This window comes from Octopus bimaculoides, chromosome 10 (assembly GCF_001194135.2).
Source record: "Octopus bimaculoides isolate UCB-OBI-ISO-001 chromosome 10, ASM119413v2, whole genome shotgun sequence".
In the NCBI taxonomy this organism is placed as follows: Eukaryota; Metazoa; Mollusca; class Cephalopoda; order Octopoda; family Octopodidae; genus Octopus; species Octopus bimaculoides.
This window is the reverse complement of record NC_068990.1, coordinates 71,593,496-71,605,650: the sequence shown is the minus strand read 5'-3', so window position 1 is coordinate 71,605,650 and position 12,155 is coordinate 71,593,496. Positions and strand designations below refer to the sequence as shown.

Here is a 12,155-nt window from a genome sequence, read left to right as displayed (position 1 = left end):
TTTAGTAGAAAGGATTATTATTATTATTATTATTATTATTATTATCATCATCATCATTATCATTATTGTTATTATTATTATTATCATCATCATCATCATCATCATCATCATCATCATCATCATTATTATTATTATTATTATTATTATTTTGCTTTAACAAAATTAATAGTTATATTTATCTTGTTTACATAATAAGTTTTAAATAATTATAGTTATGAGTATATTGTTCAAGGTTAGTAATATTTGAAAATCAGAGTTGACGCAATCAGTTAGTTGACATCCTGCCAACAAAAGGACTGATCTTTCATATCTCATTATCAATGTATGCTTGTGAATTGTAGCATAATGACAGCAGTATTAGTAAATAATGACTGTTGGTATATGTACAGTATTGCAGTGTACCAGTTGTTGTTGTTCAGTTCAAGGTCAACTCTGATTGAGGGGACGTATGATCAAAGGCCATAACCAGTCATTAACTACATAATCTTTTTGTTTTCAGATATAATGTATCTAGGACAGCATTATCCCATGTGTCTCTCTCTCGTTTGTTTTTCTGTTTCTTTTAAAGATGAAAGAGTGTAATTTAGAAAATATATGGCTGCTATTTCTTGCAAGTCATGGAAATCATAAAAGCTCCCTTGTTGGGCTCATATTAATGTTCTCGTGGGTTTGTGTATGTTATAATCAGTACAGTCTAGCAATGAAACCATATTTTATCTAGCTTATTATCTAATGATTTTTCATCAGTTTGAAAGATTTTTTTTCTGACTGTTATGTTGATGTGTAATAACTTCAGTTTCTTGTTGATGTATTATGAGGAACTGAATGAAGTATTTGAGCTGTTGTTTTACAGCTGGGAGCACTTGTTTAAACCTTCTCACTCTTGTAAACTAGAAGTATCAACTACATCTAAGTTGACTAGAGCTAGTCAAATAATTGATTCTGTTTGAAGTCACAGCACAGTGCCTTCAGGATAGGTTTGTTCTTAGAATGTTTTATTTAATAACACCCACCTGTCACATGGGAGACTGGGGTTCAATTCCCCAAGCAGGAGTTTTCCTTGATCTGCTAGATGGCAGAATCGTTAACACATTAGACAAAATGCTGAACAACATTTCACCTGGTTTTACATTCTGAGTTCAATTCCCATTGAGGTTAACTTTGATTATCATCCTTTAGGGGTTGATAAATAAGTACCAGCCAGTTATTAGGGGTGGGAGGTCATAGTAATCAATTACCGGCTCCCATAACAATTTCAGGTCTTGTGACTATATAGGAAAGGATTATTTGGGATGACAAGATTCAAATGAGAAATCTACCACATTCCTCAATTATCAGACTTACACATTGATGAGATTGTGCCTACAAAATTAGAATACAGAATATGTGAATGATATAAAAGAACCTTAAAATTCAAATATAGTTTAAATGATATCATTTTATTGGAATTAAGTCATTTTATTATATTTGTAGGGCTTGAATGGCTGAGGTGTTTGATATTTATGTTCCACAGATTCTTAATTATATTCATCATCATCGTTTAACATCCACCTTCCCTGCTGACATGGGTGGGACAGTTAGAGCCAGCCAGGCAGAAGCCTGCACCAGACTTCTGTGACTGTCTTGGCAGGATTTTAATAGTTGGATGCCTTTCATAACACCAACCACCTAGCAGAGTGGACTCCCAGTAGAGTAAAATTTGCTTTTGATTTTGTCTTCTTTAACCTTCTGTCTGTCCTGTGTCTCACATGTGATACACGGGACATATTTCCCTGGCATCCATGCATCATGTGTGATACATATTTTTAATTTATTCAACTGCAAGGACTTATAAAAGGAATGCTTTATATATGGAAAGTATGAAACAAGGGCTAACTAAAAGGCTGAAAACAAGCATGGATGTCCTAAAGGACAAACTTATAAAAATGCTTTGGACAGTCAAAGGATTAAATTCTGAGAAGCCTGACTGTAGTTTAACTCTTTTGGCACCAATCTATGTGAGACTATGCATAAATTAAAATGATTTGTCATAATTTTATGTAAATCCATTGTATTAAGTTCTAAACACCAGCTTAATAATGAAAAAGATTAGTTATGTCACTAAATATTTTTATATTCTTGATTATTTTCAAAATTAAATAAAACACAGAGTAGTTTTTCACTAGAAATACAGACACAAAAGGGTGAAGTAAAATCTGGAGTTAGAACAGGTTATCAGACATTAATAGAAAGAATTTTAACCATGTTATATGGTGTTACGTAACATTGCCAATAATAATGATTACTAATATGTAAAGATGTCAAGGCGGCAAACTTGTTTGGCAAAGTGAAACATTATCTTGCTTGGAGACAGGTAAGGGTTGATGACAGCAAGAGCATCTGGCCATAGGTAATCTGCCTTGATAAACTCTGTCCATCCATTGCAACTATGGGAAAGTGGATATTAAACAATGACAACTATTATCATCATCAAAGTGATGAATTTCATCTTTTGAAGGGTTTGATAAAGTGTTAGTTTGAACACTGAGGTTGATGTTATCAACTAGCCTTCCTCCCCTAAAGATTTCAGACCTTGTCCTTTTGGGGAGAAAGGATTATTATTATTATTATTATTGAGTTCAAAGTCTGCTAAGGTCAATTTTGTATTTCATCCTTTCGAGGTCAATGAAATAAATATCAGTCATGTACTGTGGTTCGATGTACTTGACTAGCTCCATGCCCCAAAAAGTACCAGTTACACACTGGAGTCAATGTAATCGACTTAATACCCTCCCCCAACTTGCCCTTTTGGCAAAAATTTGAAATCATTATTCTTATCATCATTCTTATTATACTTTATTTTCAAACTTGCCTTGAAGCAGTTTTCTTAATCACTATTACTGTTACACGATGCTTCACATTAACTCTAATGCTTTTTGTCTTTCATTCGACTAGGTTACACGGTATTGGATTGTACGCATCTGGACAAAATACAGCGGGTGCAATCTATATGGATGAATGATAACTATATAAACAGGTATAAAACACTTACTGACTCTCCTTTCTTCATTTTTCAAATATGCTGGCACTCTTAATGAATATCTTTCTACTGTGATTGCTTTTCAACAAGTGTCATTTTGTTACCTGCTCAATTTTTATTCTTCACTATTTTCTCTCTCCCTCTCATTCTATCTCCAGTATATGTATTCCAAACCATTAGCAAACATCACTTTCTAGTGAAAGGTTCTGGCTGATATAGTAAATATTTTCTCGTCCTTATCCTCACAGAAAACCTTGTGACCTGATGTGTTTGGCTGCCAGTCCAGCCTTTGCTGCTTGTCAATCCGAGAGGGGCAAAATGCCAAAATATCAGCCACTTTATTTTGACTGATTTGTGGTTGAGCCTGTGGCACTGGAGACCTCCAGCATTTTTGCAAAAACACAAAATTAACGATAAAATGAATTGCCGACACAGACTATTGCTTGTTTATTTACATCCTACTTCTATATATTATATTTATTTATTTATTTATTTTACTCATCACTCTTCTAAAGTAATAAATTAAAAAGCCTCTTCCTGCCATGCTGAATCTGAGGCCCAGTTATGATTGACAATTGAATTTCTGATGCTAACCACCTTAAAAAGGCAGGAGCATCACATATTCTAATTCCTCATCCCCACTCAGTAAATCAGTATGTTATCTCATTGTGTTCCAATTTACCAAGTTATGACTTTTATGTGTGTGTCTGTGTGAATATTGGGTGTGCAAAAATCAGTGCCATCAAACAAAATTACTTCACTGTTGTATTTAGTTTTATCAAAATTGTGTGCCATTACACCAGGGATTGGCAACATATTAGCCTCTAAGTTGGTTACTAGGGACCTCAGACTGTTTCTGAAAGACACTTTTACATTCTAATGTATTTATGGTCTATTGAGTAGTCGGTGACTTTTAGATAGTCTTTTGTGTCATGATTCATTTAATTTTTGCTTATATAGGTGCAGGCATGACTGTGTGGTTAAGAAATTTGCTTTGCAACCACATGATTTTAGGTTCAGTTCCATTGTGTGACACCTTGGGCAAATGTCTTCTGCTATAGACCCAGGTCAACTAATGAGTGAATTTGGTAGATAGAAATTGTGTAGGAACTTTTTGTTGAATATATAAACAGGTTGGTCAAATTGAAGCAGATGTCTCTGATAAAAAGCTGAGGGGCATAGGCCGAGATAATGGTTGCTAACCCATGATGTACCACTAATCTAATCTTAAGTATTCTATCGCATACTCTGACTACCTCGATTACCTTATCAACCCATTTCTCCGCAAGAAGTATACCCATACCCCTGACCCCATCAGTGTTCCCTGCCTAGAAAAATCTTGTACCTGTGTTCTTTGTCTGTGAAGAACCTAGAGGAACCTCCTCTCCACCTTATTTCTTGGAGGCAGCACAAATCGACACATCTTCATTCAAGCATCTTACCAGACCTACCTTTCAGTGTACCAACTCTGAGGGTGTGAGAGATGTGGGCCCGTGAGACCCTGGGATGGGGGACAGCAGCGTCATGTACCTAAAAGGAAAGCTCACATTTGGCAGAATGCATGAACAAACAATAGCCTTCAACCTGCATACACTACACCATCATTTTTATGCACTATATGATCGATAAACCCTAGGTAGGAGTTGGGGATGACATTAAGCTTTTAGAAGTGTTCATGGGAGACAATCAAAGGATGACAGAGAATAGGAACTTCGGTACAGGTGGAGGGGGTGGGAAGGTGGGCATACCACGAGCTAGCAAATTTAGACGAGAGCATCTTCTGGATTTGTATTCTTCCAGGGGAGTTATTAAAATATATATATATTAAAAAAAAAATTTTTAATTCTCTATATATTTTCACCTTGTTAAGATAAATTCAGTTTGTGAAACTGTTATATATGAAAAATCTTTTATGAATGCAGTACTCCTAATATAATTTTTCTTCTCCTTTCCAGTTGGTTCGAGATATGGAAGTTGCGCTATCTGCCAAATTTGAAATCTCTTGTTTTATCAGGAAATCCTGTGGATGAATTGTTTTATCATTTTGAACAATTAGAAGAAACTAGTTATTCCTTTGAAACTCCTGAGAAGCAGGAGGTATTCTCCGAAGCAAGTTCTCCGCGTGAAACCAAATTGAAATCTTCCAATGTTCGTAGAAAACTTCTCATGGACAATTCTGTATCTTGTGGGCAGTATCTTGGTGTATTTAATGATATTACTGAGAAGTGTCATTCTAGATCCCAGAATGAAGAATTCACAGTTATCAGCTGCAAAACCTGGTCAGATTCTGACTGTCTTCAGGATGTTGAAATGAAACAAGACTGTGAAGAAAATCAGATGGAATCTGAGCCTATTGATATCAACTACAAAAATGTGATTTATTCTGATTCAAGCAATAGTTCTTCTAAACAGGAGATTGAAGAAACATTAGAAGTTTCCAGTTGTGAAAGTCCACGGTTCAATGATTCTGGTTGTGGTAGCAGTATTTCTTCCAGTTTTATCATAAATGAAGAGGACTATTTATGTGACCAAAAAGTATTAGGAAGACCCTTTGAGAAATTACACACTTTGTGTCTTAGTAAAACATCAGTTAACGGATGGGATCAAGTAGCACAACTTAGAAAATTCCCTGCATTAAAATCTATTCGCTTGATGGTAAGTTCAGACCATATTTTCCATTTATTGAGACATACAATATACGTTTATCATCATCATCAATATCATTTAACATCAGTCTTCCACGCTGGTATGAGTTGGACTGCTTTTAGTTTTGGTATGGTTTTTACAGCTGGATGCCCTTCCTAATGCCAACCACTTTACAGAGAAGACTTGATGCTTTTTATACCCCACCAGCACCAGTGACATCTGTTTTGGCATGGTTTTCATGGCTGGATATTCCTCCTAACACCATCCACTTTACAAGGTGGACTGGGTGCTTTTCGAATGGCACCAGCACCAGCGAGGTCTGTTTCGGCATGGTTTTTATGGCTGGATGCCCTTCCTAATGCCAGCCACTTTACTGAATGAACTGGGTGCTTTTTACATTGGTGCCAGCTTATAAAATAAATATATATATTATAATCATTATGATAATCATTGCCGTTGTCATTGGTGGCATTGTTATTTTGTTCTACATTCCTCATATAGTATCTTATACTTTTAAGCAATTTATTTCTTTCTATAAGTTCTTCAGTCTTTTATAAATATCAAAATTCTTTTTTTTAAAGAATTTACAATGGCTTAGAATAATTTCGGTAATGTACTTTTTATGGTCCTAAAATCCTTGGGGACTTTTAGTTGGATTTTAAAGGAACTTGCAACTAAGATCAGACAGCAAATTTCACAATACATTGATTTACATTTACACCACACCTGCAAGAGTTTCAATCTTTCTCTGGCATTTATCTGTCTTGAAAGGCAGTGGAATTATATATCACTGCTTATTCAAAGATTTGAATTGCAACCCAACATGGGGGAAAGGAACCACCACCTATACTATGGTTATCCCCTTTCAAAGTGACACTGAGTGTATGGTGCCAGCCTGGGAAAATCTTAGGCTTGTATGAAAATCCCAACCTGAGAAAATCTTAGGCTTCATACAACAAGCTTTTATCTATCAGATAGGTTTTCCATTATTTCATTGCTTCTAACGCCTTTTCTTTTCTAATAATCAGGATATTCCATTTTTATTGGACATTTCATCTGAAGAACGAAGAAAACTTTACATTGCCAGGTAAGAGGATTGTTAAATATTTTAATGTTTTTTTTTTTTAGTTCTTAAATTGTGAAGTGAGGTATTAGGAATGATAGTAAGAAACTCTAGAGAGAGCTGAACAGTAGACGGTCTTCAGAGAAGCATGAAGATAAAATCTTTTACCATTGAAATCTTATAGAATGCAAGCTGATCTGTGTTTGTCTATCTATCATAAGACATAAATATACAGGGATTAGCATTGAGTTGCTTCTCCAACATACTGAAAATTTAGAAATAGCAGTCAAAAAATTTTCAGTATGTTGGAGAAGCAACTCAATGCTAATCCCTGTATATTTATGATGATAAATGGTTTTACCGATAAAGGTTTTTTCATACTGAACTACTTGGCAAAATTGTTAATTATTAATTCTATTATTAATTGACGATTCCCTGCCCTTATTCTTGTATCATAAGACATATGTAGGAGGGAAGAAGGGAAGGAGATAAAGATATTGTTGTTGAGAGTGAAATACATTGAGAGAGAGAGGTAGATAGATAGATAGGTAGTGTTGTCACCATAATAACAAGTTTTGATTTAAAATGTGGGAATTTTAAGTGCAAGTCTGTCAACACATTACAACTTAGACTTCAAAAATAGACTTTAACAAATATTTTTCACCTGCAGCATAGCAATTGTTAGCAGCCTAGTATTTGATAAAATGTAAAGTATTCATGAATATGTTATACAGTAAGCCATAGGCATACACGAAGGCCACAACACAACATTTACTGCAAACAAAAATCAAGTTATATTTCACTAAGTAAAATATAAAATGTAGGATGTTAAGTGTACTCCAGAGATTTAATTCAAACATTTGCAACATAAGAAGCTTCCAAGGACCAGCTGGTGGTGTTCGACTGGGTACAGATTAAGTCTGCTACCCAAGAATTCAGAATACAAAGAATCAAAATTTTATAAAGCATTTCATATGACTGTAATGATATCAATCTGCTAGCTTGACCTTGTACTTCCTTTTACCAACCTTCAAAGAATGAAAGAAAGGCAAAATTGATCTTGTTAGCATTTGAACGCAGAGAGTATTTATCCTGAACAAATGCTACAAAGCATTTTGCCCCATTCTCTAATGACTCTGCCAAATTGCTGGAACTGCCTACCCTTGAAATTTATCCATTTCGTACAAGCTTATTATGTATGACTTCAAGCTCAAAAAAATGTTGTCGTTCATTATCATCATATGATGAACTTTTTATACTTTTTTAAGACAGCAAGATGTGGTCTGAGGGAAATCTAGCTGCTTTTTGTGGCAGGCTGAGTAACCTCATAGAGCAGCAGTCCCCAACCTATTAGTCATATATAACTGTGAAGGGGCTATGAAGATAAAATCTTTTACCATTGAAATATTGAAATCTTATATTATAAAAGTCAAACTGATCCCCTGTCTGTCTGTCCATCACAACATATATGTAGAAGGGGAGAAGTTGTTGTTGAGAGAGAGAAGAAGGGTGTGACACAAGGCTTGAAATTTTGGAGGAGGGCGCTAAGTCAGTTACATCAACTTCAGTGCTTGACTGGTATTTATTTTATCAACCCCAAAAGGATGAAAGGCAAAGGTGACTTTGAAAAATTTGAACTCAGAAGGCTAAGCCAGAAGAGATGCTGCTAAGCTTTTTGTCCGATATACTAATGATTTTGCCTGCTCTCTGCCTTAATTCATCATCGTTTAACATCCACTTTCCATGCTGCCATGGGTTGGACGGTTTCACTGGGGACTGGTGAGCCAGATGGCTGCACCAGGCTCCAATCTGATCTGGCAGAGTTTCTACAGCTGGATGCCCTTCCTAACGCCAACCACTCCGAGAGTGTAGTGGGTGCTTTTACGTGCCACTGACACGAGGGCCAGTCAGGCAGTACTGGTAACAGCCACACTCAAAATGGTGTTTTTATGTGTCACCTGCACAGGAGCCAGTCCAGCAGCACTGGCAATGAAGTCAAATTGTTTAACTGATATAATATGATTTTCTGCATTCTTATTTTATTTATTAATTTGCTACTTCAGTAACTGGGTTTTATTTTTATAAGTTTGTTATTATATAAGTATATTGTAAATATATACGCATATATATATATTTTTTGTTTTTCGTCTTTTTAAGTTTGCCAAATATTTCATGCCTCAATGGCAGTGAAGTGACCTTAACAGAAAAAGAAAAAGCCGAACGACAATTTTTGCGATATTATTGTGAGAAGATTGATAAACCTATTTGGTTTTGTGAACTGGAAGCTAAGCATGGTAAATATTTTTGTTTTGCATATTGTTCTCTGTAGCAAACTGACAACTCTGTCATAAAGTCATGTAGTTGATAAAAAAAAAAAAAATCAAATACCCTCACAAGGCATTGATTGGCAGTAGAAGACACTTGCCCAAGGTGCTGCACAGTGGAACTGAACCTGAAGCCACATGATTGTAAAGTGAGCTTCTTAGCCCCACAGCCATAAATGTGCCTATATTACTAACATTTTGATTATCTGTTCTCTTTTACTTGTTTCAGTCATTTGACTGCAGCCATATTGGAGAACCACCTTGATGACTTTTCTTTTGATTGGATGAATCGAATCCAGTACATATTTTTTTTAAGCTCAGTACTTATTCAGTCAGTCTCTTTTGTTGAACCGCTAAGCACACCAGTACTGATTGTTAAATGGTGGTGGGGGACAAACAGACACAAAGATGCATGCACACACACACACACACATATGATGGGCTTCTTTCAGTTTCTGTCTACTAAATCCAGTCACAAGGCTTTGGTCAGCCCAAGACTATAGTAGAAGACACTGGCCCAAGGTGCCATGCAGTGGGACTGAACCTAGAACCATGTGGTTGGGAAGTAAATTTCTTACCACACAGCTGAAACTTCCACAACATCTCGATTATGTTGAAAAGTTATTGATACATAACCATAGTGTACTCATTAGAAATATAGTCATGAAGGGGTTGAAGACAGAAGATTATAAATAGACACATCAACTCAATGAGCAAGCCTCCAAGCCAGCCATGGGCAACCCGCTGCTCACAGGATTTTCTGAATGGCACACCTAACGCAAAACTATCTTGAATTTTGGAAGTAGAGTGTGGCTCACCTGGTGATCAGTCATGTCTCATGCAGACTGCTGCTCAGAAAAGGTTGCCCATGCCTACTCTAAGTGGTTGCTTGAAATGGTTGAGATAGCAGCAAAATTTCCCTCAAATTACATGCTACCATATCAGTAAAAGAACTCATTGTATAATATGATCCAAGATATGCTACTACTTAAAAAGATTGTGATGGTCATGTTTGGCATATTTTTGATCATAGATTTACTCAATCAGGAGCTAAAATTGGGAGCCAAACAACAACATATATTTGATGAAACTTTTCCCACCAGGATGAATAGACTGATGTAAAAATGAATTATAATTGTTGTTTTGTTTCAGGGAAATTGAAGCCACTGGTAGACATTGATCTTGGTGCCCGATATCAAAGATGGGCCAACATCATTTTCATCTACAATGGTTTAGAAATCTTCTCTGAAAGACTTCATGTTGTCCAGTCTGTTGGTAAATTACGTAAACACATTGCCAAATGTCTTTCACTATCACTGAAGTAAGTGAATATATATATTTTTTTGTTAATATGAAGTTCCCTTGTTTAATCCATCATTATATCTCCTTTTAGCTGCTGTATTAGATGCCAAGCAATATATCATCAGATATCATAAAGAATATTCCAGATATATGTTAGCTTCTCTACCCTGCACCTCTTTTTATTTATTTATTTATATTGTATCACAGTTCGTAAACAATAGTATCATTGGTTACAAATTTTCAACTGGCCAAACCACTGGTTCAGTGTCTTTCCAATGGCAAGTGATAAGGGAATGTCTGTAACTTGTTGCAAAACAAATGCCATCAAGAACTTTGAAACACCATGGGTTTTTTTAAATTTTTTATTCCTCTCCTAAGTTTGTATTTTTTTCCTGTTATACATTGGCAAAAGATACATATTCCATATAAAAATATATTTGCATGTGTGTTTGTGTCTCCTCCTCCTCCTCCTCATCATCATCATCATCATTTTACATCCACTTTCTATGCTGGAAATGGATTGGACAGATCATCACAGTCTAAGTCAAAGTTACTACTAGTAATGTGGTCATTGACCAGTCCCCCCCCCCACACTTGCAAATTTTCTTTTGGTACGGTTTTTGCTACTGGACACTGGTTCTTCCTAACATCAACGACTTTACAGAGTGTGTTAGGTGTGTCCTATCATGGCGCCAGCACTGGTAATATTACCTTGTACCCTGTAGTGCAAAAGAGATTACTCACAGCACTATGTTGCAGAGTAAGGTTTTGGTCAACCCACAGTTATATTAGAAGATACTCAGGGTACTATGTTGTGGGATCAAACTTCTTAACCACGCAGCCATCTAAAGTCCTTTAACTCTTATTTAATTATAAACAGTTTTTTTAACATTTTTGTCTCCTAAATGATCCATATAGATCAGGGTTTTCAAACTAGGGTACACACACTTCAAGATTATGCAAGAAAAATTGCAGGGTACACGAAATTTGTAAAAACACTGGAATTTTGAAATAATCACAACCAGCTAAATGAAATTCATGTATCTGCTAGTTGTCTGAAGAATCTATCTTGTGATTCTTTCTTGTGACATTCTAATCTCATGACCGTAGTACCAGAGCTGTGACCTCTCAATGTGGAGAAGTTGTGGCTTGATCTTGAGAAACCCCCTGATCCCCAAACTATGCACCCTGTTGAATAATATTATTCTAGAGATTCTTCAGAGGAACCTCATTTTGGCTGCTTGTATTTTTTTCACTCATTATATAACATTCATAACCATAGACAAAGATACAGAAACCAAATTAAAGCTTTGACCTTTTTTTGCCAACTTCTCCTCTTCTAAGGATCAAATATTGGAGCTTGAAATTCTAGCATCCAAATGTAATCTCTGCTTTCCATAAATTTTATGAGCTCGATTGACTTGTGAAGCTATTGTGGAAGTGGTATCACAATTGGTGGGTGCAAGAAGAGTCAGATGATATTTGCTGGCAACATAGTGTTACTTGGCTCATCAGAAGGTGATCTCCAGTATGCAAGGCAGAGATAAGAGTAAGTGTTGCAAAGGCTGAGGCATTGGCTCTCTCAAGAATGTCCTCCCAATGCATTCTGTATGTTAGTGGGACATCACTGAGACAAGTGGAGTAGTTTAAGTATCTCAGGGCTGTATTTATGAATGATGGATGACAGGAAGCTAAATTGAATAAAAGTAATTAAGAAGAAAACTAACTGACCATTAGAAATCTTCAAACTTTTTTTTAAATTTAAAATCATTTTTTTTTTTTTTTTTTTTTTTTTTTTTTT

The 12,155-nt window shown here is 35.7% G+C and overlaps 1 protein-coding gene across 1 annotated transcript in view; it reads left to right on the top strand.

The window, feature by feature from the left end:
- LOC106871864 (tubulin-specific chaperone cofactor E-like protein) overlaps window positions 1–10,377 on the top strand; it is a 33,756-nt gene extending 23,379 nt beyond the window's left edge. The window contains exons 4-8 of the mRNA XM_014918599.2: window positions 2,935–3,016; window positions 4,975–5,674; window positions 6,694–6,752; window positions 8,886–9,022; window positions 10,205–10,377. Of these exons, the coding sequence (XP_014774085.1) occupies window positions 2,935–3,016; window positions 4,975–5,674; window positions 6,694–6,752; window positions 8,886–9,022; window positions 10,205–10,377 (1,151 nt within the window). The remainder of the gene's footprint in view (window positions 1–2,934; window positions 3,017–4,974; window positions 5,675–6,693; window positions 6,753–8,885; window positions 9,023–10,204) is intronic.
- Window positions 10,378–12,155: the final 1,778 nt, after the last annotated feature.